The sequence below is a fragment of the Caretta caretta genome, chromosome 9, assembly GCF_965140235.1.
Source record: "Caretta caretta isolate rCarCar2 chromosome 9, rCarCar1.hap1, whole genome shotgun sequence".
Lineage (NCBI taxonomy): Eukaryota > Metazoa > Chordata > Testudines > Cheloniidae > Caretta > Caretta caretta.
This window is the reverse complement of record NC_134214.1, coordinates 45,213,927-45,241,602: the sequence shown is the minus strand read 5'-3', so window position 1 is coordinate 45,241,602 and position 27,676 is coordinate 45,213,927. Positions and strand designations below refer to the sequence as shown.

Genomic DNA, 27,676 nt, shown 5'->3' with positions numbered 1-27,676 from the left:
CCATTTTTCACATAGCTGTCACTGACTCTCTGGTACGTGCAAATGACTGGACAAGATTATATTGCTGGCAACAGTCACTGAGTTGGCTTTTGCCCAGCTCCTGTCTCCAAGGTGCATATCAGAATAGGCAGCTGCACCAGACAAGCCACTGACAAATCTGTGGTTCACCCCAAACAAGAGTGGGATTAAAGCAATAATCAGGGATAGCCAGTTTCCAACACCCGTGCACTGATTAGTATGAGTAGCTTCATTGATTTTATATGCTTACAGATTGCTAATAAATGCAGTGTTCTACCTTTGCACAGCATCAGGGGATAAACAGCAGGTCTGATCTCCATGCAGCACCATCAAGGGTAGCCCCCTTGTTATGCTAGTGAGGGGTGGGCGGGACTCAGTTTCATAGTTGCATGGATCTTCCAACTACTTTCCTTCTGATGCATATGTCTCTCATCCCCGGCTCTGAGTTCCTCCTCCCTTGAACTCTCCTATATGACTCTAATTCCTGCTCCTAAACTAAGCTGAAAAGTTTAAAACAGGAATAACTACATCTGTACCACAAAGTGTTGTTATCTATATTCTACTAAATCTTCTGTAAATCTGTATTCACAATATATAACCTGCAAAATTAAGCCTTGGGATATTTAAATACTCTTAATTCACACTGTAGGCAGATTTTCTACCACTGCTTTACTGAATGACAATTACTCTGGTGTGGATTGTGGATTTTAAATTGTTAGGCTGCCTAGCATGGTGGATTGGCATCTTTGCTGATTTAAGTATATGAGCTAGATTTTGCCAGACTGAGTATGGAGCAGTGCATAGGTGCCCTGCCTCAGGGAGAACACTTGGAAAGCATTGAGTCTCAGAGGCATAACTTCTCCTCTCTTGAATTGGACAGAGTAAATGATTATATACTATTTCAGGGTGCAGTGTCCTCCCTAATGCAACCCAGTACACTGGTATGTCGGAGGGGCGGGGCAGCACCATGGGTCTGCCACTCCTCATCCCTTCCTGTCCATTTGCTCATGGGGGATAGTCTGGGCTGTGCAGCCCTTTCTCACTCCTTCTGGAGCCTTGGTTTGAGCAGGTCTCGTAAGGGATGGGGTTGGGGGCTTACTCCTCTGCACAGCCACGTAAGATGATCTATGCAGTCAATATAAATAGTATACAAAATCCATGAAATCAATATAAATAGTATGCAATGACAACTTAAGTAAAATAGAGCAAACACCTCCACTGGCGTAACTTAAAACTCTTAATAAAAAATGTTCCTAGGAACTAAGCGTTGAAATCATTCTTGGTATAAAGAAATGCATAGGACTGGGAAAGGCATGTCACCTCAAAATTGTCTCTTTATAGCTGAGAATAGGCTAGTCTGTCTGTGCTTCAAATGGATATGGGATTTCGTTCCAGGGCTTTGCACACAAGGAAGATTGTGTTTACAGGAATGTGTGCATGTGCGGTAGGGGGAAGCAACTACAGAATGAGACACGTACAGAGCGAGTCACTTCCAGAGCTAATCAATGTCCACATAATGAGCAGCCTACTCAGCTGAATATTGATTAGTTAGTGCTGGCAAGGTTTTACTCTAGGGAGGTCAGTATTCCTGCCAGCTGCCTTGTAGAAGACAAAGGAAGCCTCAGCAAATTATAAATGGCAGGGTTTTATTTGAGAGGCACCACTTGGGCTCATAGTAGGGAAACATGTTTGGCTGTAAAACTAACAAAAATGAAACATCAACCATCCTGTTAACTTTTGCTAATAAGTATCAGTGTATTTTATTAAATGCAGTCAAAAATTTGCCCTCATAGAACTTTTTTACTTGCAACTATAATATTAGAGACTATCATTTGTCATTTCTACTGGTGTGGGGGAGGGGGAAGGTTGTTTTGTTTTTTGGTTGCTGGAGGTTCTCATTCCTGGACTCACTCTCCCCTTCATAAGAAATTCAATGCTTTCGTAAACAACATATTGGGGTCTTGCCCAATGCCATACAATTGTATGCTTCATGTCCATTCATTAATGGAATTATTTTAAATATACTAAAATCATTGTTTTTCCTACAATTAGTTAGTTACGTAGTCACATTGCTGCAGGAGTGGCATTGGCAGACAAACAGAACTACTAACAATAGTCTGATGAAATGAAAAACTATTCAGTCTGTGACTAAAAAGAAATCCTACCTTTTTAGAAGCAGAGTCTCCTTTCTCACAGGCTCTCTATGGAAAGAGAAATGGTACAAGTTAGGAGAAGGGGATCTGAAAATAGTATTCTACGTCCAATGGGCCCAGTTCATTCCTAGTGTAACTCTCTGACTTCAAGTAGAGTCACACCAGGGATTAATTTGCCTCTATGTCTTTGCCAAAGAGAACAACAGAAGCTGGCCAAAAGCAGCTGCTTTTGCATTTCCTCAATGAATCTGTTCATTCTACCCTCATGATGGAGAGGCTGTAAACAAAGGCTCTTCATGATGTCTCATTGTGCTATGCATAATTATACTGTATACACTCCATAACTATACACGCTTCAAGGCACGTTGCAAAAGCTTTCTACTTACCCAGGCTTTTTCTGAGAGGATGCGTTAAATGGAGAGAGGATACAGGTAACAGTTAAAATGAAAAAGAAAAAACCTAATAGCTGCTTGGGATGGCAGTTGGGAATGCTCCATAAACAGTGTGGGGGAGGTCAAGGGGAGTGTTAAGAAAAAAAGGAACTAACAAGACCTGTGCCTAGCATCACCCTGATCACTTTGCTTGTATGTTTTAGCCATTTTGCCCACCCTTTCTTTTTTGAGATTATAAACTCTTTGAGACCAGAACGGTCAGGTTTGTATTGTGCTTAGCACAATTAACTGGATTGGAATTTGGGGGGATTACCATAATAAATATCATCTGGGTTCCTTTCCCCCACAATCCCCTCAGCCCCACAAAGTTGGGAGACTTTGCCCTCTGACAATGTGACCCCCTTCCCATATGAAAGGATGCTTCTTAGGAAACTCCATCAGAGGGATCTCAAAGAGTTTTCCATTTCCTCTGGTCCTTTTCAACAGATTTTTTGGTGGGATAGAGCAATCTGGCCACCCTTGTTTATCAGTGCTGGACCACATGCAGTTAGAAGCTGTCTTCTACAGACTCAGTAGAATTTCTATTGCACAAAAAATTTACAAACTCTCTGAACATTGCACTATTTTAATCACAGAATGCACAAGTTTCCGCAGGTTCACTAGTGAAGATCCACATCGCCTATGATCTCTTTTCACTGAGGTAGAAATCAGGAGTCACTCCATTTCTACCTCAGGAGTCAATGACTCCATTGAGTCACTGGACTTACAGCAGAGGGGAAAATAATCTGCTGTAAAATCAGGATAGGGTTAGAATTTATTTAAGCCACATATGTTTACAAAGATTTTTTTACCACGTAGAGTGCAGATATTTTTAGCTCCTTGGTTTACGACACTTATTAATCCCACCAGTTTTGCCAGCAATATATGACAATTTTGTGAGCTTCCTTTTCACAGGTCCACATTCTGCTGCCCTTACATTGAACAGTGTCTTATGCCAGTAGTAGCCCCTTTGACTTCAGTGGAACTGTTAGTAAAGTTACTATTCAATGTAATTGCAGGTGGTTGCATGTGGCTGTCATAAATATAAAGGGAAGGGTAAACCCCTTTGAAATCCCTCCTGGCCAGGGGAAAGCTCCTCTCACCTGTAAAGGGTTAAGAAGCTAAAGGTAACCTCGCTGGCACCTGACCAAAATGACCAATGAGGAGACAAGATACTTTCAAAAGCTGGGAGGAGGGAGAGAAACAAAGGGTCTGTGTGTCTGTCTATATTCTGTCTCGACCGGGGATAGACCAGGAATGGAGTCTTAGAACTTTTAGTAAGTAATCTAGCTAGGTATGTGTTAGATTATGATTTCTTTAAATGGCTGAGGAAAGAACTGTGCTGAATAGAATAACTATTTCTGTCTGTGTATCTTTTTAGTAACTTAAGGTTTTGCCTAGAGGGGTTCTCTATGTTTTTGAATCTAATTTCCCTGTAAGGTATCTACCATCCTGATTTTACAGGGGGGATTTCTTTATTTCTATTTACTTCTATTTTTATTAAAAGTCTTCTTGTAAGAAAACTGAATGCTTTTTCATTGTTCTCAGATCCCAGGGTTTGGGTCTGTGGTCACCTATGCAAATTGGTAAAGCTTTTTATCCAACATTTCCCAGGAAAGGGGGGTGCAAGTGTTGGGAGGATTGTTCATTGTTCTTAAGATCCAAGGGTCTGGGTCTGTAGTCACCTAGGCAAATTGGTGAGGCTTTTTACCAAACTTTGTCCAGGAAGTGGGGTGCAAGGTTTTGGGAAGTATTTTGGGGGGAAAGACGTGTCCAAACAGCTCTTGCCCAGTAACCAGTATTAGTTTGGTGGTGGTAGCGGCCAATCCAAGGACAAAGGGTGGAATATTTTGTACCTTGGGGAAGTTTTGACCTAAGCTGGTAAAGATAAGCTTAGGAGGTTTTTCATGCAGGTCCCCACATCTGTACCCTAGAGTTCAGAGTGGGGGAGGAACCTTGACATGGTGGCAGAGGTGTGATTCTTGGGGCAGTTGGCCTTTACATGCCCCAGCTCGTTACATTTAAAACATCGTCCAGCTGATGGGTCACTGGGGCGAGGTGGGTTGCTGGGGAATGGGGTGGTGGGATGATAAGGGGTCTGGAGGGTTCTTTGGGAGGTAGGTGGGGCCTTGGGCAGCCCCCGGTACTAGGGTGTGGTCTGGGGTGGTCCCTTCTGGTCTCCGCTCCAACTGCGACCAGTTTTCTTCTTCTCTGCCACCTCCACCCATCTGGCTCCAATCTCTCCTGCCTCGATTACAGTTTTGGGTTTCCCATCTAGGATGTATCTTTCTATTTCCTCAGAAACACCCTCTAAGAATTGTTCCATTTGCATTAGGAAGGGCAAATTTACTGGAGATTCAACACTTGCTCCTGATATCCAGGCATCCCAATGTTTCACAATGTGGTAGGCATGTCGGGTAAATGACACGTCTGGTTTCCACCTTAGGGCTCTGAACCTCCGACGAGACTGCTCGGGTGTTATCCCCATTCTGACTCTCGCCTTGGATTTAAATAGTTCATACTTGTTCATGTGTTCTTTAGGCATTTCAGCTGCCACCTCAGCTAAGGGTCCACTGAGCTGCAGCCTCAGCTCTACCATGTATTTGGTCAGTAGAGATGTTGTACCCAAGGCAGGCCCTTTTGAAGTTTTCTAGGAAGGCCTCAGTATCATCGCCTGCCTTGTAGGTGGGGAACTTTCTGGGATGGGAAGTGGTACTTGGAGAAGGATTACTAGGGTTTGTTGGGATATTCTGCTGAGCCTTTATCTTCTCCATCTCCTCCACATACTTCCTCTCTTTTTCCTTCTCCTCCAGTTCTTTGTCGCTTCCATAGCTCTCCTGTGAGCAGCCGCTTGGTGTTGTTCTGCCTCTCTCGCTGCCTCCCTTTCTTGTTCCTTCTTCAGCCGCATGAGTTCTATCTGTCTTTCATGTTCCCTTTGTTTTTCCTTAGCCTGAAATCTGGCTAATTCCAGCTTTTGTCGAGTCGTGGATTTTGTCATCCTAACCTCTCTGTTTTTTAACTAACTTTACACCCGAGGTTTAGAAATAAACAAACAAAACTTGGCTGTAAAATTTTGCTGTGCTGGAATAGAATACCTATTCTCTGATAGTGATTGTCAGCCTACAGAAAAAGACAATTCCCTTGTCTCTGCTCTGGGCCCAAATCAAAGCAAAAAACCTCCAACTACTTGGAAACCTGCTTACCAGCAGCCCAACGGAAAAAAAAATTTCCTTTTCAAACCTGTGCTCCTTGTAAAACAAAAAAATCAAAATCCTAAAAAAAAAACCCTGCCACTTTTGTCTCCAGGCAAATGGGTAGAACACCCCCCTCCCTATTTACTTTTAGGGGAAAAAAAATAAAAACCTCTGGGTTGGAAGACTGTGAATTTCCCTGCAGGAGTTAAGTACCCTGCCTCCAGGCAAAGAAAACCTGCAATTCACAAAGATAATCCCCTTTTGTCTCAGCTCTGGCTCCAAAGCAGAGAGAAAACAAGCTGCTTTTCCAGCACCTCCAAAGGAAAAAAAATTTCCTTTTTAAAATCTGTATTTCTAGTTCAAAAAATCTCAAAATGGATCTCAAAATGATTTCAGGTTAATCCCACTACTATGCCACCATGTCAAGGTTCCTCCCCCACTCTGAACTCTAGGGTACAGATGTGGGGACCTGCATGAAAAACCTCCTAAGCTTATCTTTACCAGCTTAGGTCAAAACTTCCCCAAGGTACAAAATATTCCACCCGTTGTACTTGGATTGGCCGCTACCACCACCAAACTAATACTGGTTACTGGGCAAGAGCTGTTTGGACGCGTCTTTCCCCCCAAAATACTTCCCAAAACCTTGCACCCCACTTCCTGGACAAGGTTTGGTAAAAAGCCTCACCAATTTGCCTAGGTGACTACAGACCCAGACCCTTGGATCTTAAGAACAATGAACAATCCTCCCAACACTTGCACCCCCCCTTTCCTGGGAAATGTTGGATAAAAAGCCTCACCAATTTGCATAGGTGACCACAGACCCAAACCCTGGGATCTGAGAACAATGAAAAAGCATTCAGTTTTCTTACAAGAAGACTTTTAATAAAAATAGAAGTAAATAGAAATAAAGAAATCCCCCCTGTAAAATCAGGATGGTAGATACCTTACAGGGAAATTAGATTCAAAAACATAGAGAACCCCTCTAGGCAAAACCTTAAGTTACAAAAAAGATACACAGACAGAAATAGTTATTCTATTCAGCACAGTTCTTTCCTCAGCCATTTAAAGAAATCATAATCTAACACATGCCTAGCTAGATTACTTACTAAAAGTTCTAAGACTCCATTCCTGGTCTATCCCCAGCCAAGACAGAATATAGACAGACACACAGACCCTTTGTTTCTCTCCCTCCTCCCAGCTTTTGAAAGTATCTTGTCTCCTCATTGGTCATTTTGGTCAGGTGCCAGCGAGGTTACCTTTAGCTTCTTAACCCTTTACAGGTGAGAGGAGCTTTCCCCTGGCCAGGAGGGATTTCAAAGGGTTTACCCTTCCCTTTATATTTATGACAGTGGCCCATATTGAATTACTTAAATTCTGGCACCTAGTCATGTCAACATAGTCCTCGGCACTAGACTTCATTGTGGACTATTGAGCAAAACAATCCTGAGATTGCTTGTGTAGCCACTCTATGCCAACGGGAGACAGCTTTCCCGTCAACATAATTAAACCATCCCCAACCAGGGGGAGTAGCTATGTCAGGCTGAGAGGGTCTCCCGCCAACATAGCACTGTCCACACCAGCACTCCTGTCAGCATAACTTATGTCACTCAGAGGGGTGTTTTTTTCACACCCCTGAACAACATAAATTATACCAACAAAAGTGCTAGGTTAGACAGCTGACTAGCAAATTTGAGAGACATTTTTAAAAAAGCATAGCACACCTCTTAATGCTATTATCTCTAACTTATCTTACCTGATTAACCTCAACCACACTGACTGCTTTGGCTAGAGGCTACAAATGGTAAATTTCAGGCAGATTGGCACTTTTCTGAGGTGAGTGTAAGAAAACCAAGCTTGTAGAATTTGAGGTGCTTCCAGAGCTCTGTAATCACATTGAAATAACAGCTCCCTCTCTCCCAGGAGAGATTTGTACACAGCAAATATTACCACCCACACAATGCTAGTCATGAGGCACTCCCATTGAAAGTATCAGGGGAATAGCTCGGGAAGATGGTGGAGAACTAAAAGGAATAAGACCTGCTCCCTCCTCTGCTCAAAGATCATGGCTAACACTATTGTCCTCATCTAAACCCCAGTGTCTTATAAAGAAACATACACTGCTAGTAGTCCCAGGAAATCTCCACTAGCATCTGGCACACTAGACTATATAGTTACTGCGTAACCATTTAATGAGCCGTGGACTCTCTAATACTGTTATTTAAAGATGCTTCTGTTCAGTTCTCTATTGAGTGCAACCCCTCCCCTCTGCAGCCAAGTTGTTAGGCCCTGTTATTTTATTTATGCACTGGCACTCAAGGGAGTGTCAAACCGCAAGCGCTAGAGGAAAGAAAAATATTAATTGATTTCAGTAGAAATTACCTTTGAGGAAAACTCAAGTCAAGCAATTTTCATGCTGTAAAGAAGCACAGGAGGTTGCTGTTGTTAAGCTTATAGTTTAAAACGTGGGTCCACAATTTAGGGCTGACAAAAGGAACAGCACTTACAGGGCAGCTGATGCAGTAAACTATACTGCACTGTTGCTTTACAGAAACCAACACAGAAAATATCACTATTAAAATGCTATGTTATAAAAATCCTCCTCTAAAGTTTTCCCCTTTGGAAGTAATATTGCTCTCTGAATTACGTCCAAGAAACATCTTAGGGCCTGATTCTGCAATCCTGGCATGTGGCTTTATTAGGACTACTGCCACGAGTAAGTGCATGAGAGTTGCAGAATCCAATCCAATGCAAGGAATTTCACCACTGTAAGCAACAAGGTGGTCTGCCGAGGTAAACCCCTTTGTGTTTGGTGCTGGTGCAACCACGACTGGAGCACGATGGCCAGTTCTGGTGTCCACAATTCAAGAACATTGTTAATTGATTAGAGAGGATTCAGAGAAGAATCTCCAGAAGGATTAAAGGATTGGGAGACATGCTTTATGCTGTGTATAGGGAGAGATTCATGAGCTCCATCTGCTCAGTTTAACAAAGAGAAAGTTAAGGGGTGACTTGGTCACAGTCTATAAGTACATGCATGGGGAACAAAAAGTTGATGATAATAGGCTTTTCAATCTAGCAGACAAAGGTCTATACCACAACCCAAAGGCTGGAAGTTGAAGCTAGATAAATGAAGGCTGAAAGTAAGTCACAAATTGTAACAGTGACAGCAATTAATCACTGGAATAATTGACCAACCGCAGTGGTGGGTTCTCTATCACGGGCAATTTTAAATCCAGTTTGGATATTTTTTCTAAAAGATCTGCTCTACTTCAAACAGGTCTTAATAAATCCTATGGCCAGTGTTATATAGGAGGTCCAATTATATGATCACAGTGATCCCTTCTGAGTATATAATCTGTCAACCTAGAGGATTATAATGCTTTAGCCCCAGTAGGGAACATCTCAAGGGAATTGATGCACAGCAGAAAAAGAAAACAGAAAGGAACTGAAAAATATACAGGACCCATTCAAGAGACTGCACTCAAAAGCATAATTTTGTTTACTTTTTTTAAAATGTCATCTTACCTATTAAAGCAAATTTAATACTTAAAGGGTGCCAATTCGAGTACAACAATATCTATAGAATGAACACACCATAGACAATGGCTATCCAACGTGTGCTGCCAGCGTGTCTTAACTCTCATTTCTCTTTTGGGGGAATCATCTCTAAGGGCAAGAAGGCAATTGGCCTTTCTACTGACACTGCCAGCATAGTATTAATCAGTGAAGTGGTGATGGCGGTTTTGTCCTGTGTGGACACCCACTGATAAGGGACCGGAGAGCACTCAGGCCTTTATTCTGCAAACTGACCCAGGTGAACAGACCTCTATGCGCCATCGACTCTCATGCTTGATGCACTGACCGGCTTGTGGGATTGGAATATAACTCATTCACACTGAACAGGTCTGAAATGCTAACAGCTTTCATTCACTACGTATGTAGCCCAGACTAGGCCTGCTCTGCAGCTCACTGCTAATGAGAGGTGTCAGAAACGGAGCAGACTCAGCTCACAGGGCTTCATGCAAAGCATCAATTTTGGCTTATGTGGGTTCTAACCCCTAGTTCCACTTTGTTCTGGGTTCAAATGAAGGCTAAAACACAGAGCTAAATGCAGGAGAAACTGCCATGTTTTTTGTGGCTTGGGGTCAAAACCATCTAGATTTTTACCCAAACCATAAATCAGCCTAGGCTTGCTTGAAATTTTGCCCAGGGTTCCTGAAAAGTTCATGAACTTTGGTGAACATATCCCAAACTTTACATTGGAAATTAAAAACAAAACAAAACTTTCCACTTTCAACAGGTTTTATTACAAATGTTTCGACTAGCTCTCCTACGGATCCCTTAAAGGAAAACACCAGGGTTTTTCTATTAAACACTGAGATCCTTCCCCATTCCTTGTATTCTTTGCCCAGTCTCCATTTCCCAACATGTCTACATTTTTCATCAAGGTTCCCTTTGTACCTCCGATGAACCTGGGGTCTGGGATGAGACAAAGGCCCCAACCATGGAAACAGTTAAGCTTATGGATAACTATTTCACTCACATGGATAAACCCAGTGGGATTACTCATGTGAGCATACCTATGCCTGTGCTTAAGCTTTTGTGGGATCAGGGCCAAAATTTGCATGCTGTCTCAATGGGATCAAATTGTGACAAAATGAAATAAGGAGATCTTTGAAAAGTGAATTTTTTTAACAGGACAGGTTTCAGAGTAACAGCCGTGTTAGTCTGTATTCGCAAAAAGAAAAGGAGTACTTGTGGCACCTTAGAGACTAACCAATTTATTTGAGCATAAGCTTTCGTGAGCTACTACGATGAAGTGAGCTGTAGCTCACGAAAGCTTATGCTCAAATAAATTGGTTAGTCTCTACGGTGCCACAAATACTCCTTTTCTTTTAACAGGACAGTCACTGTTAGTTACTCATTTTAGTGTAAATGCAGTAATAATTCCATTTTAAATAGCTCTGAATTTCTTCGTATTCTTTCATAAATGATTTAAAGTGGTGTGGTACCCATGTGGGTCCAGATCTGGAGAGCTCTGTGACGCTCAAAAGTTTGTCTCTTCCACCAGCAGGGGTTGGTTCAGTAAAAGATATCACTTCACCCACCTTGTGTCTCACAGTATTTAAGATCCTTTGCAGTTCACCTTTAGTTTTCGCACTCATCTCTGTGGTTGGTGTCCCATTTATCTCTAAAGAGCTTTCCCTTTTTACTGATATCAACACCGTGTTTTACTATCAACTCCTATCAAGCCCACTTAAATCCCTGATCATACAATGAGTTCTGTGCAGATTCAGGGGCAAAAAAGAGCTATAAGGGCAAAGACAGAATAGGTAGGATATTGGGAGAAGGATGTGGAAGTAGATTATCTCTATATGCAACTCCTAAAGCTCCAAAAATAAACATACATCGTTCAATTTAAAACCAAACTAGTTTATTCCTGTAAAATTAAAAAAAACATTGAAACTTGCTTAAAGCAGCTTTCAAAGCTACCTGCTTTTCTCATTTATTTTTCTCTGTTCCAATTGCCTTTTGAAATAGTTTCCTTCATTGACTAAGGTTTACCATTTTCATCACAGCAATGTTACACTTTTTTAAAAGTCAACTTATACAAGTCTGATTCTGATATTCTGCAAAAAATAACACTAGCAACTTGCTGTAAAGTATCCACCTCCCCAAGGATTGCATATTTTGAAAACAAATGAGGTTTGAAAAACAATCTTTCAATTCGGCAGATTTCATTTCAGTACACTACAGCACAGTCACATCTTGAGTTTCAAACTTAGCCTGTCCAAGTTGGCAAGTATAATATATTCTGTATCTAACCTTTTTCTCAAGTGATGAGAGATTCAGTCTTGCTCCCCCTGAAGTCACCTTTTTCGTAAGCTTATTGCTGAAATTATTTCCAAGTTGTACATTATGCAAATTCTGATTTGTTTGACCTTCCATGACACTGACTTCTCCCTAGTGGTCTAGCGACACCTCCTGTAATTTCTCATATCCTACCCATACAGCACATCCTTGTTATCAGCCTCACACACCTGGTTTTAGTATTCTGACAGTGCTTACAACTTAGCCAAAAGGACATGCAATACACTGTTGCTAAAGCCTCCTTTCATCACCCTTCTTCCTCCCCTCCATATGTTGTCCTAAGAAATTCCATTTTAAGTATTAGATGACTTTTGCCCTGGTAACCTGAATTAAAAACTTTGTCTAAATTCTACTTCCTCCTTGCTAACAGGTATGCATCCTTTATATTTCTACTCCTGCTCATTGTAGTATACCTATAGCCCCCAACCAAGCTTGGGCTCCCTATTGTGCTAGGCACTGTGTATACACACCGACGCTCTCTTACCCAAACAGCTATACAGTCTAAAATGGGACTAAGAATGGGAGAAAGGAAGTACTGTCCCCGTTTTGCAGATAGGGAACTGAGGCAGAGATTAAATTATTTGCTTAAGGCCACTCAGGAAATCAGTGGCAGTGACAGTGCCAGGAGCTGAACGCAGAACTCTGATGCCTTAACCACAAGTCCACCCATCCTCTTTTAATTGTTGCTCATCAAATCGTGTATCTTCTTTCTCCCTTCCAGTAAGGCTACCTGTCCTCACAGACTGTACTTCAGGTTTGTCTTGGAATATCCTAGATCACATAGCATATGAGTGCAGAATAGTGATAGGCAACCCACAGAGTTTCACTTCAGATACTCATCTTGTACCAATCTCCTGGTGTTGGCAACTAGGCTAAAAACCCCATGAGAACAAGCTGTTTGTCAATATTTCCCACGCTTGCTGGCTTCAGCTGGACTGGAAATACAATGAGAATAGCTTCACTTGTGCTGTGCTTGCAGATATTGCTACCTTATGCTGTCATTCTGTTCTGTCCCAGGCTATATGAGACCCTTCCAGGAACACCACCTGCTGCAGGAAGTGGTGGTGATTCAAAAGATGGCTCTCTTCACTTTAAGGCACTATTAACCCAATATGGTATTATGGGACACTAAATTGTTGGAAATGCTGTCTTTTGGATGAAAAACCGTATCACACTGATCATCAAAGATCCCAGGGCTCCTTTTGTACGAGTGTGCCCTGGTGTCTCAGCCTGCTTCCATCAGCGCTAATTTGATTTTTTTTATTTGTTTCAAGAAACCGTCCATTGCTCCCTTTACATTCTGCTGATATAAATTCCCCTGCATATTGAGCTTGGCATGCTGTTCTTCACTTTCTGCCTAAATCGTGTCTGCATTTTATGACATCAGTGACTGTACTTCTGTAGGGTCTCTAATTAATTTCTGAAATGGTTTAAGTTTTTCAGGGTCCTGTACAAATGTATTCCAGTATTTTTCACTCAGATTGGGTGGGTGAAAAACCCCGCAAAAAGCAGAAGCAGATGAGTGGGGATTAGCTTTCCATATTTGGCTCACATTTTAAACCACTTACATGATTATTGCCAAAGCCAACCATTCAAAAATCATGAGATTTTAAAATTTGGGGTGTACTTCTATTTGCCTTTTGGTTTCTAGAGCTTTAGGTGTCATGGTTCCAAGATCTCCTCCACATCCAGGAAAGCTAGAAAGTCTTTTTTTCTTTATTTTTCCTTTTTTTTTTTAAGTGAAAGCCAAGATTCTTATGTAACCTGTTGGCTTCAGGAGCTGGGACTTTGCCATCAACTCGCAAGTCTTGGGTTGCCAGCACTGTATGACCAAATTCCCAAGCAGGGCCCTGTTTCCCACACATTGATATTCACTTTTTATGCACTTTCATTTAGGCATTTTTCACTACTGTGAGTATATAATGTCTCTTCAGGAACATAACTGAAGTGAGGAATGATTAGATTAGCAGCTGTCTGTGAAAGCAAAGGATGACTGCACCTTCATTTTATGCAGGAAAGTTGGGTGTCAAAACCGTGAGTGCCATTTTATAAATGGTATTATAGCAACTAATATAAAAAAGAAAAAAGAAAACATTTACTTGGAAACAACACTAGTCCCCTCTGCCTGCCCCACCCCTAAACTTTCTGTGAGAGCACAAAAGCTGTCTGTCTGCTTTGGCATCAAAGAAACATTTTTAAAATGTTTCCACATACTATAAATTTTTTCTTGTCCTTTTAAACTTAGCTCTGCAGGATGGCCCAAATGGATCAAAGAATGGGAGTTTAATTCTTATACTGTTTAATGTTCTTTAGTAAAGCATTTTGTCCTCCTTTTAGGAGCAAAGTGTCTTACCATGGGAAAAGGCTAAAAAGTCAAATGTACCTCCTAAGTTTGTCTCCTCACATTTTGTAAGCCAAGGGCCTATTTAATAATACTTTGCATTTCCATTGTGTTTCTACTCAAGGATCTGAAAGTGCCTTAGTACTGAATTTAGCATTGCAACACTTCTGGGGGGGCACATCATATGATCACCATTTTCTAGATGGGAAAACTGAGGCATAGATTTAGATCACACAGGAAGATTTCACTACAGCTGGATACAGAGCTAGTTTTGCCTCACTCCACGTCCTGTGTCTTAACCATGGGAAGTCTTTTAGATTCCTCTATCCCAGGTAGATTTTCTGGTGCCCAGTGCTGTAATCTTTACCTTTTGCTAAATGAGTTTAAAGAGGATCTCAGGATGGAGCCTCCTTCCATTTTCTCTTGGTATGATCAAAATGACAGGCTATGTGGACTTAGCATAATCAAAATGGTGACATTGCCTAAAATTCTATATTGACTGTATAGAGACAAGGTGAGTGAAGTAATATTACTTCCCCCACCTTGTCTCTCTAATATTGTGGGACCAACATGGCTACAACTCCACATAGATTGACTGTAGGCACTCCCCCGATTCTATCCAAGAGTGAAGCTGAGAGTTAGAGGGGTTTGTTTTCCCATTTCATCTGGTGAGGCAAATGCTCTGTATGGACCTGTTAGATCTCACAACATGCAAGATGGAGGGACAGCTTGCACTTCCTTATGTTATTAGCTGCATTATTGTACACCAAGTTCATTTCATTGGAGCCTGGCTGGGTGTGATTGGAAGGTAGATTTCACTGAAGAGGAGTGGCTTCTTCATTGGATTATGCAGCATTCTTCCTTAGCACATGTGCACATTTCCAAACATAACAATACAGATCCTGAATTCACGACCACTTATTTGAGCATCCCCCTCTGTCTTCCCTCCAGAGATTTACACTGGTTCTTTAAATCAGTTAAGTTAACCCAACATAAATCTGGAGTAGGGCCACTCGTTGGGGTCCTCCAGCATTTTTATGCTGCTTTCATGCCTTAAATGCTGCTATATTTGCCCACTTTCATCAAGTATGGACAAATAACTCTTTATTTTAAAGACATCACAAATAATTGCACTTAAAACATCAACAGATAGGTTTTATACCCTATCAAGACTAGTTCAGTGTTTCTAGCCAACTACAAAAGCAGTTTCTCCTCCCTTGGTATTCACACCTCAACTGCTAGAAGAGGGCCTCATCCTCCCTGATTGAACTAACTTCGTTATCCCTAGCCTGATTCTGGCTTGCATATTTATACCTGCCTCTGGAAATTTCCACAACATGCATCTGATGAAGTGGGTATTCACCCACGAAAGCTTATGCTCCAATACGTCTGTTAGTCTATAAGGTGCCACAGGACTCTTTGCCACTCTTCTGGCAGAAGTGAGCCATTATCACATCCAGCAAAGTGGAAGAAATGCAGCTCCTAAGATTAGGTGTCTGTAATGCTATCAACCCTTCCAGGAAAAGCATGGAACCTTCCAGTCATGTGCTGGCAGTAAATACAGAAGGAAATTATTTTAAAATACTTTGTTTTAAATTGTTTGCAGTTTTGTAACTGTTTTGGTCCCAGGATATGAGAGACAAGGTGGGTGAGGTAATATCTTTTATTTGACCAACTTCTGTTGGTAGAAGGGACAGGCTTTCAAGCTTAACAGAGCTCTTCCTGAGGTCTGGAGAAGCTAACCAGAGTGTCCAGGCTAAATACATGGTGGGACAGATTGTTAAGCATAAGGGATTCACACATGCTGTAGGAGATCACCTAAAATGAAGCCTGAGCCCCGTGACCCCGAGGCAGCTGGCATGGGCCAGCTGTGTGTTTTTAATTACAGTTTACACATATCCTTAATCCTCATTCTAAAGGAAATTTGCACAACACCTTCAAAAGATGAGCCTGGAAAATTAAATTCTTAACTCTGCTGGACACTAAAAACCATGGACTTGATGGAGTCTGGTTGTATGGCTCATTACAACAAGCTATAACACAGCCTAGTGCCTGCCAACCCTTGACTTCCCACTTCATTTTAAGCTTCTCCTTCCCAGCAACAGAAGTTGGAACAATAAAAGGCATTACATCACCCACCTTGTTTTAAATTGTCTACTTATAGTTTTTTAAGCCTACGTGTGTACTCTGTTTGTGATTTACAGTCATAGACAGTATTTTGTACTTATTTAAAGTCACAGATACTGATCCTGCAGTGAGGTCCACACAGGCAGACCTATCTTCCTGAACAGAGCCCCAGTGGTAATGGGGTCTGCCTGTCTGGAGCTCATTGCAGGAAATGGACCTAAGTTAATGCAAAGGAAAGAAAATGTATATTTTTTGGCTGCTGCCATCATTAGCGAATGCCATTATATCTATAAAGTCTGTTTCACAGACCAGTAGCTCCTGAGCACGAAGATTTTTTTTTTAATGAAAGGGGTGTCAGTATTAGGAAATGTGGCTATATAAAGTGTATGTTGTTGGCTTTTCTGGCTAGATCATTCTCTGCTTTTATAAAGGATGTTTCATACTAGTTCTGTATATCACCTTTGCATGGCCTGTGCTCTCTGAACATATTGGTTATGGATTAGAGCTGGACCTGAGACATGGCTTGCTGAATATTAAATATTCTGGAAATATTTCAACTCCCTGCTTCTTGGGGGGGGGAGGAGAGTGAGGGGGAAGTTGAATTTCCAGGCACACATTAAATGATTTACACTGCTCATAAAAAAACTGGCCTGAACCTCTGCCCAGAATGGGAAATGAACTTGAACCAAGCCTTTCTGTAGGTTTCAATGTGTTCAAATTTGCTCTCCATTATTTTTCATTTTCATTGCTTTGCCTCTCTGCACCTCCTGGTTCCATCCAGAAGATCAAGTGTGGGACTATCACAAAGTCTTGTTAGGGTATTTCTGGTCCAAATGAAAGCAAGAAGTATTGGTAATAATTAAAGCAAGATGGATCATGAGGGGTCAGACCTGCCCTCCCCTCCACAAAACAAGAATCTTGGAGGCTGAGAGTTATAAATGTAGCTAATCAGGCTGTTTAGACCCTTACGTTTTATTAAAGATCTTGGTCAAAATAGTAACCCTGGAGTTAGTGATATAATTTAAGCTGCCTAAAGTGAGGCACCCCCCTTTTCAGAGGGTGGGTTCTCAGCACTTTCTGAAAATCAGGCCCCTTTAAATTGTCTCAAGTTGGGCACCCAAAGCACTTTTGAAAATCTTGGCCTTCATTCTTTGGAGTTAAAGAAAATATATTTCAGTGGAGTCCAATTAACACTCCCCCGTCAAAAAAATTACTTTATGTAGAAAAATTCTACTGCTTCCCAAATATTAAAATGTCTGGAAATGAAAAGTGAAGGGACCTGGCCAGTTCCTCATAGTCATATAACCAATCTTTTGTTACTATCATTCACCTACCCAGGGAACGATGGATTTTCAATTGTCAGAGCACTAGTTGGGGTTTCTGGATACCCAGGTTCAATTCCCTTATGTTCCAGAGACTTCCTGTGTAACCCTAGACAAGTCATTTGGCCTCTCTGTGTCTCATGGCATATCTTCACCGCAGACACTATGCAGGATAGCTACATCTCTGTAGCTATCCCAGTATAACCCCATAGTGGAGACGCAGCCTGCACCAATGGATGGGGTTTTCCCATTGGTGTAGGAACACCAGCTCCCGTGCAACAGTAGCTCTGCTGACGAAAGCATTCTTCCATAGCTGTGTGTGTGCACTGGGGGTTAGCTTGGCATAGTTACGTCAGTCCAGGGTGTGATTTTTTTTCACATCCCTGACCAGCATAGCTATGTTCACTAACTTTTAAGTATAGACCAGGCCTCAGTTCCTCATCAATAAAATGGGGCTAATAATACTTCACTAGCTCATTGTGGTGTTGTGAGATGTTCATATTACAGTCATTGGAGTCCAGGGTACATTTATGATAGATTTACACCCCTCTGCCCTTGTTTTGTTCTGTAAGAGAACAAACCAAACAAACCAAAATGTTGGACATAGTTCTAATCTTTTTCTATTTATTAGAAGCGTGAACATTTTCCAAAGTATTACAGTCCCAGGGCATATTAAATTCTGTCAGGACATTCTGTTTTCTCAATGTGATGTGTTAGTAGAGTAGAAGACTATTTTAATGAATAGAAATGGATATAAATGTTACAAAGTATGTTGATTTATTACTTGTGATGTGGTAATGCCGAGAAACTTCAACCAGGTCAACGCCCCATTCTACTAGACACTATATAAATAGTAAGACAGTCCAGCTCAGCTCTGAAGTGCTTACAATCTAAATAGACAAGAGAAAGAAAGTGTATTATCTCCATTTTACAGATGGGAAGATGAGGCACAGAGATTAAGGCCCAGATTTGTAGAGGCAATTAGGCATTGCTGTGCTCTGGTTGCAACACCTTTCTAAATACTCATTTCTAAATACCTTTAAAAATCTGAGCCAAAGTGATTTTCCCAAGGCCAAACAGGAAGTTAATGGCAAAGCTGGAATTAGACCCAGATGTCCTGAGTTGTAGTCCAGTGTTTTAAGCATCACCTTCCTGAACTAAGACTTTACTGTTGTAGCTTTGTGTCTAACCCCCAAGAATCACAAAATATCTGAACTGAAATCATCAGTTGTGCAGGACTGAATATCACCTGTCCTAAGTCTAAGTAACAGTGTAACCTTCTGGAAGGATAGGGAGAAATAATGCAATTCATTACATGGCTCTACAGTTTATCAGTGAGTATCACCTCCACATACAATAAATTACAGTGAGTATATGTTTATTAGAGGAGCACAGACCACAAATTCTTTACAAAGTCATATGATGAAGTCATTGCTGATACACTTTGACATTCCACAGTAAAATTCCCAAATACCACACTTCTGTTACTACTGTGTTTGGAGCTCACAATTTATAAGGCTTGTTAGGTTGTAAATAAACGAACTGTGAATTAATGATTCATTCTGTTCGAATTACACTTATGGTGTGCTACCAAGCATAAAATGGAAAGAAAAGCAAACACTAATACCACTAGAAGCAGGCAGCTTCTTGCACTGTTATCAAATCCAAGGTGATTCCTCTCCTATCCATTCAGTTTTAGGTGGTAAAGTGATGGTGTCTGATGGCATAAAGAGAGGAACTCTGCATTTTTAGAAGGATACAATGTGCTTCCTCCTCTCGTGGCAAAGACAAGATTTAATATACAGTACCTCTTAGTCCTTCCATCTGTTTGATAAAGTATGTTGGAAAGTTGGGTAGCAGCTATTAATCGGTGTACTGGACTCACAGTGCTAAAAGAGTATATTCCCTGTGTGCTTTTCAGTTGTAAGTAGCATGCATTTCTGAGTACAGCCATCTGAATACACTGTAAATACTTGCATTCTTCTTTTACTAAGATGTTATTAAGATGACTACTGTACACATAGCTGTCCTTTCAGACTATCAGATTCTAAAGCATGGTGGCTTTGCTCACTTTGCCTTCTCAGCACTCAGGAAGTTAACTATTAATGCCAATACATTAGTACTCAATCTCTTACCTTGCAGAGTTTCAGAACTAACCAGCATGCCAGGTATGCTGTCAGGGTGAATTTAGCTTTCATGTAGGTGTCCGGTAAACAGGTAAGATACATTTGTACCAGATCCAGCTCTTCACTGACAACGCGATTGCCAGCATCAGCAGTAGCATCCTCCCCATCCTCTTCTCTTTGATCCTCTTCTACTGATGCACTTGGGCACCTATTTAACTCCATTTTATCAAAGATATTTTTCCTCCTTGACAAAGTCCTGATTTTTCCACAGACAACTCAGGGAACTTTTTGTTTCGTATCAGTAATTATATTTCCTGATCTTCCAAAAGTATGTAGCCTTGCCTTTAAGACAACCCGAAAGTTAGACTATGGTGGAAGAAACTTTCTGCAGTTTAAACTCCCTTGGCTCATTGCCTTTTTCTTATTGAGCGACCTTTTGCAAATGTGTGTACAGCTACAAGATAAATATAGCACTGGCTAGAGAGCCTTGTCATACAGCACAAGAATACTCCTGCCCGTTGCCAAGAGAAGAGAGAAAGATTCCATTTATTTGAAGAGCAAGTCCCTGGCATCAGTACTCCCTTGTTCATTTAAAGAAAAAAAGAAAAAGGAAAAAGCTGTTATCTTTGAAACCTTTTTTTTTTTTTTGCCAATTGTGCTTCTTCAGAACAAATCCCAGTTCTGCAACAAACTATGTTCTTACGGAGGAGGATTTTTTAATTCCAGAGGCTTGTAGCCACAGTAATTCATTGTCTGTGATATTGCAGATGCTGAGCTTGTGAAGGCTACAAATTTCAAAAGAATAAATGAGGTCTTGCAGATGGAAAGGGGCCAAGACATTTTGAAATAACTAATGGTCCTTCCATAGGCCAAAAAATGAACAAAACATGTGAGAGATTAACCAAGCAATTTTCCAGCTAAATGTTAAGGACTTCATTTATGCCTTGAGACAGCATTCATTTGTTTATGCTAAGAACACTTTAAGACAAACTTATTTTATTCTTGATGGCCTATATCTGTTAGAAAATGGCTTGAGAAATATAGATTTAATTGTAGCAGTATTTAATTGTTAATTTAATTAAACAGATTTAATTGTTTCAGCTTTTCAGTAAAAGCACTGCAAGCACCTAAATCCTTAAGGTTCAGTTCTGCCACGCTTATTCACATTGAGTAGTATCCATGCCACAAGTAATCCGACTGAAATTCATGAGATTATTTGTGAAGCAAGAGTGGAAGAATCTAGCTTTTACTGTGAAAGGCATAATACAAACCTACAGGTCATCTGTAGACTAGATCCATCTATAATGAGATAGAGGGGAAAGGCAGACTACCAAACAAGAGCCCTCATTCTGACTGAAACATGCTCCTAGGGGTCGAACCTGGGTCACTATTCAATGGCCAATATTTCCCTATTTTTCCAGACTCATGAAGGTGAGCAGGAGAGACAGCAGAGAACTATGGAACTAAACTTCATTGGATCAATGAAGTGCTGCAAGTGACATTAGAAATAAGAATACCATTGGCATTCCTGCACGTAATCTGGAGTGCAGATGTTAAAGGCTCAATCAGCTGCTGCTGGAAAATAGCTAAGTGGTCTGTCCATCCAGCCATGCCCCAATATTGTGTGTTAAGGTATTAAACAGAATATAATCAAAGCTAGAATAACACACTATAGAAAACAGTTAGTGTGGTTTTAAATTTGCAGAGTGGTTAAAGATGAATACCTTACATATTAGTAAAGTGCAGTCCTCTTCCTTCAGTGTGTCCCCAACAAACTGTGAGAGCTTCTAACGAACAAAGTCAAGTCCTCATTTCCACCTCTGGATCTTCCTCCTCTTTGAGTCCTCTCTGGCTTTGTCCACAAGGAGATTTCTACACTAGCCTTTTCCCCCAAAGCTTTCCAATATTGCTACCATTTAAGGGGCTAATAACTACAGGGAGCTAGCACAGAACAGTTTAACAGCATTTAAACCCCTGTTATCTAACCCTGCTAAGTGCAGATGATGCAGTAGTTAAAGTACCAGCAGCCACAAGTGTCCTGCCTCTGCTGCCACTCCTGCTATTTCTACCACAAGTGAAGCTGATGCAGAGAGAGCACCACTGAGAAATTTTAGGAAAATAAAGTACTCAGATTAAGACCTCACTATTAACAGTCCTCAGTCCTGATTTTTTCACTCCTTTGCTCCTTGGATAGCCATTTTCACCTCTGCCAAATGAGTGTAAAGTAATCTGCACAGGTATAAATGATTCCACGAGCTTCAAGCCAGTGGAGAATCTAGCCCCATATTAGTATGTTGTATAGTACCTCAATGCTCATCTTAGACATCAATACACAAATACAGCTGTATTTCTACTTTTCATCGTATTTGATTAGGTACATTGTCCCTGTTTCTCCTGAGACAGTATTTAATATAATTTGCATGGGTGCATATCTGTGCCTTTCAAAGTCATTTTTTGCACGTAAAAGAAACTTTAGAACCTGTTTCTTGAATATTCAAACTTTAGTGTAAAAACTATTGCCTAATACTTGCATAGTGCTTTTCAACTGTTGATCTCAAAGCACTATTTGTGATACCCCTTCCTTCTCACGATTCTCTTTTAGGAGACCCATACTTAGGCCAAAGAAACCTGACTGTGTCCCTGCAAATCACTTTTTTTTAATTTTTTAAATTTTTTAATCCTACTTTTCCTTACTTTTTAAATTCTTCTTTAACTTTGACTTGCCCTGCCTAGGATTACAAGTCTGTACTTGTGAAGCTACAAGGGAAAAAACAGACAAACTTGCATACCAGATGAATTCTCAATAGTTCTGTCAAACCTGCTCCCAATTCCAAGCTTTTCCAGTACCACACAGCAATAGCACGTCCTTCCAAGACACTGGGTTTCCCACCTCCAAATTGTAGGATCCTTTTCCTTTTAAAATTCTATCAGCAAGAGTCCATGAAGCTGATTCCACTGAATATAAATGTGTTGACGAATACCCTAAGGTCCTGCCGAAGGGTGGGGTTTTGTAAGCAAAACGCTTGTTTAATTGGACTGGCTATATCTGCTACAGAAAACAAATTGATTCTCTCTTTTGGTGTTTCCGAGGAGTTTCCACCAATGTCTTGTGAACACAGAAAGCTATTCTTAAGAGTCTTACACAGACACTGAGGTTTTGTCATTATGTTGTCTTGACATTAATATATTGGGAATCATCCACAAAAGAACTAGCTGAAATTATTGAGCTGGGACCCTTCTCAGTGGTAATGCTCTGCAGTGTAATGCAAGAGACCAAATTCAACTCTCAGTGTGGCCACTTGCTCCCTTTAGCAATCAGAAAGAGGACAGAAATCTCTGGGATCTCCTTTACTTGCTTTCTCCACCTACCAACATCACCTCAGTCTATCTGAATTGAGTTTCAGCCATCTAGCTCTTAGTCATGCTCTAATCTTATCAAACACTGAGCAAAGTGTTCAACTGCTCTAGCAGCAGGGTCAAAGAAGATGGAGCCATGGGGTCTGTTCCTGCTCCTAGTGAAGTCAATGGTAAGACTTTCATTGAATTAAATAGTTCAGGATCAGGGCCACAGAGATGGATGTTATCAATATGCTAATGTCCATTTGTCTACTGGGCCCTCATCCTTACATCTACCAAAAGGAGGGGAAAAAAATCAGAACCTTGATAGCTATTCCTTTTCATAGATTCAGTCATCAATTTTAAGGCATGAAGGAACCATTATGAGGCTCTATTTTGACCTCTTGCATAACACAGACCATACAACCCAGTAATTTTTTCATCAGGCCCATAACTCCTGCTTGAACTATAGTGTTTCTCTTAGAAAGATATCCAACATTGACTGAGAGAATTCAAGTGATGGAGAATCCACCTTGTTCTCCAATGTTAATTATCCACATTGTTAAAAATTTGCATCTTATTTCTAGCCTGAATGTGTCTAGCTTCAACTTCCAGTTACTGGATCTCTTATACCAGGAGGGCTCCTATGCCTTTTTTCTGCTCTATTAAAGAACAGTCTGTTATCAGCAATATCTTCCCATGTGGGACCATATAGACCAGGATCAAGTCACCTCTTACCCTTCTCTTGAATAAACTAAGTAGATTGAACTTCTTTGATCTCTCACTAGATGCCATATTTCTCAGACCTCATAGTATCCTTGTAGCTCTTTTCCGAACCCTTTCCAATTTTTCAACATTCTTTTTGAAGTGTGGACACCAGAACAGGACACGGTATTCCAGTAATGATCTCACTAAAGCTATAAACAGAGGTAACACCACTTCCCTGATCTTATTTACTATTCCTCTGCTTACGTATCTAAATATCATGTTAGCCCTCTTAGCTACCACATCACTCTGGGAGATCATTTTCCATTGGTTGTCTACCACAACCCCTAAGTCCTCTTCAGTGTTGTATTCCAAAATAGAGTCCTTCGTCTTGTGAAATATACATTCTTTGTTCCTATCTTTCATTTGGCTGTATTAAAACACATATTGTTCAAATGAGTCCACTGTACCAAGTGACCCAGATTGAGCTGTATAACTGCTCCGCCCTCCACCAATTTTTCATCTGCTAGTTTTACCTGCGATGGTTTTATATATTCTTCCAGATAACTGATAAAGATACTGAATAGTATTAGCCCAAGATAAATCCCTGCAGAATCCTACTAAAAATGCCTCCCCACCCCCCAGTTGGATGATGATTTCCCATTAACAATTACTTTTTGAGCTTACTTATGAGACTTACAGCATATTTAGGACTGTGCAGAGAAAAAAACTAGGGATTTTGTTTAAAAAATCTCTCAGTTGCTCTTTGAAATGAAATTTCCTGGTTTGTTTTGTTTTCTATCTGAAAGAAACAGTGTCCTATCCAAAGTTCTTGTGAACAGCTGCTGTGGGGGCGGGGTAGAAGAGAAGTGTGGAACCGGGAGCTTTGCATGACCTGAAGGGACCTTAAACAAACTTCTCTGAAGTGAGATATCATGCTTCTGCTATGAATCATTTTTCATATTAAAAAAAACCCCACAAACTTGAACCACTTCTTTGACAGAACAGTTTGTGCTGAAGAATCTGGAGGGCTCTGCTGCCTAGAACAGCTGCCTTAAAATATGAATCAACAGAAGAGCAGCCCAATTTTTGGTTTGCATTAGAAGATTTGAAATTCCACAGGGTAGCAATAATTGCATATCACAGTGGGGCAGAGCTCTTCGTGCTAAAATTAATGTTCTGCAGTGTTTGTATTAGTCTCTTATTAGATTATGGCAACGTTACTAAATAGCAGATTGGTTTTACACTTTACCTTAAATCCGTTTTAAACTTTAAATCCCAGTATAGCCAACCCTTACTTTCAGATGCATGATTCTCACTGAAAACAGTGAAAATAGCATATACACTACGGGCAAGCCTCTCTTCAATTTATTCTCTAAAGCACATTCTGAACTCATTCCATGTTTGAAACCCCCAGTGATGTGCGTCAATAGAAATTCACAACTGGAAACACATAATATGTCATAGCAATCTGCTTTCCTACCTCTGACTTCAGTGGGCTTTGGATCAGCGCTTCTCTGAGAAGGCATTTGGGTTAAGCTTGCAGAATACCCCTGTGACAGATGTGATGGACAGACAGAAGAGTCAGATTTTAGTACCAGCTTGGTAAATGTTATATGTATCTTTAGAGGCTAGTGATTGTATTCCTGACTCAATGAGGGTTTCCTGCAGGAACTATGAACACTGGGGGTTTATAAAGGCAAATTCCTGGGTAGGTTACAAGTCTGGAGAAGACCCATCCACTGGGGGGGAAACTAATTTTACTAGTTTGACTTGCTTCAAGAGGGTGGCAGACAAAACTGAAAACTGTATCAAGGGACTACCTTGTGGTAGAGGAATAAAGGAACTCAGTGGCTGTGCTGCATTGCATCTGCCCTACTCTGAGGTGCACAACCAGCGCTGTCTCCCGCTCTAGCAGCATGTCCACTTCTAGTCACCAAAGCAGGAACTGCAAGAGACTGAAGCAAGATTCCTGAGCTGTCTGAGGCTGATCACAATCAGCCTTCAAAATAGGCCAGAACTGTGACACTTATGATACTCTCATAAAGGGTTGCAACCCTGCTTAATGTTTACTCAGCACCTTTACCCTAAAAGTCTCAGCAATTCATAGTGCAGGAAAATCCTCACTAAGTCACACCAGCAACTAAGGGATCCATTGCAGAGGACTGAGTTTTATAAATTAGTGAACGCAGCTCAGTAACAGCAAGGCTGCTGCATCACAGCTTGTATAGTAGTCATCTGTTCTGGCCAGTTCACAGTCTAGTTTTGATTAATTAACTGTCTATGCATTAGCAGGTGCAGTGTATCTTCTTAATACAATGTTTTAGTATATGAATCTTCACTGCAGCATTGTTTAAAATCTTGAGATACAAGAGACTGCCACATTTTTGTGTATTATAAAGTGTGTAAATTAGCAACGTTCCATGGTATTTTAAGGTGAGACATTTAGTAGGCTTGGATCAAGGAAGAAAAAAATGTTTCCATTAGTCATGGGTTGAATTCAAATATTCAGAGCTTTGGTTCCGCTAATCAGTTAATACCCTAAAATTGAGGGTTTATTTGAACTATACTGTTCACATGAGCCTAACAAAACTGGGCAGGAAATCTTGCGAGAGGAAGCCGCCTTGTGAGTTTTCTGGTACTCGCTGCTTCTGACTGGGTCAGAAATGCCAAAAGAACAGGGTCTTAGTGTCTCCCCCTCCCCCCCACATCAATACTAGTGGGTACTGCTGCTGGCTGGATCCCTGCTTGCCAGCCTCCCTCCCACCAGCAGTGAGTGGGGGTGTCCAGTGGCTGATGATGGGGGTGGGTGTACAAGGCTGGTGGTGCGGCGAAGATGCAGCGCACGTGGCTGGCCGCTCCCCTTGCTGGTCTGTCAGCTCAGCCCCCGCTGCATGCCAGCTCTCGGCTAGCAGAGCCCTGCCCCCCATCCCGTTTCCGGATGGCACTGGCTGCGAGCTGTGGTGACTGGTGAGTGTGGGCAGGCACCAGGCCGCAGCCAGTTGCATTTCACCTCTGCTACCCACTCATCAGCCCTTTACGTGTTCTCCCTCTCACTATCCTCTCCCTGCTTTGATCCTTCGTCCCCCCCCAAACCCACTGCTCTTACAGATCCCCCCCGGCAGGGCGTGCCCCGTCCCAGCACTGTGCGGAGAACCAGCCCCTGGTCGGAGTGCTCAGCTCACCAACAGCCTGGCCGGCAGGCTCCTTCCTTCCCCCACTGCCTCTGGCTGGGCTGGCGCCCCTGGAAAGCCAAAGGCCCTCTGGCCTGGGGCATTGGCCAGGAGGGGTCGAGCTCTGCATGTGCCAAAGACCTGCACAGGGCTGGCATGGGGCAGCCTCTCTGCCCCTCAGCTAAACTCTGGAGTGGTGGTGGGGTGGAGCGGGACGCAGGGGTGGGGAGAGGAGAAGCTGAGCCAGGTCTCTGGCCAGGTTTGCTGAAGCCCCTGCAGTCAGGTTCCCTGGGCCCTAGTGCACACCGCCTCCATAGGGCTTCACCCCTTCCTGCCTGCACTATAGCCAGGGGACAGGAGGCGGCTGGGTTATGTCAGTGGTCAGCAGCAGCCTGGAGGTGTTAGCTGCCTTTCGACATGTGTGGGCAGGAAGGGACAAACTGCTTCCAGCCACAGGGGACAGGGGGAATGGGCTGGGGGGTGGGGGGGGAGTGGGGAAGAGATGAGCTCTGCAAAGACACGGGCCAGGTCATCCCTTCTCCCTCCTCCTCCCCTGCGGCTGGAAGCAGCTCCCATCCCTTCTCTCCCGCACAGTGACAAAAGGCTGCTGCTGGCCACATTCTGGTGTGAACCCTGGCAGAAATCTGTTGCTGGCAGGGAGCCAGCAGTAGCGGTGGCAGCAGGTCTCAGGACAAGAAGCGGTGTGGAGAGGTCCCAACAAGATTCCTCTGTTACTGCCCCTGTCCCGCACTGCCCTTAGGAGTGGGTTGGGAACTGCTTGGGTGAGTCACTGAGCCAGTAAAGAAGCCGTGACTTTATTTCTGGCAGCCTTATGCATTAGACTGAGCATTCATGGTGGAAACCCACCGAGGGCTAGAG

The 27,676-nt window shown here is 41.9% G+C and overlaps 1 protein-coding gene across 1 annotated transcript in view; it reads right to left on the bottom strand.

Annotated features, from left to right (window-relative positions):
* ARHGEF4 (Rho guanine nucleotide exchange factor 4) overlaps positions 1 to 20,035 on the bottom strand; it is a 328,085-nt gene extending 308,050 nt beyond the window's left edge. The window contains 2 exon segments of the mRNA XM_048865082.2: positions 2,184 to 2,219; positions 19,593 to 20,035. Coding sequence (XP_048721039.2) covers positions 2,184 to 2,219; positions 19,593 to 19,805 — 249 coding nt within the window. The 5' untranslated portion in view covers positions 19,806 to 20,035.
* Between the last annotated feature and the right edge of the window lie 7,641 nt (positions 20,036 to 27,676).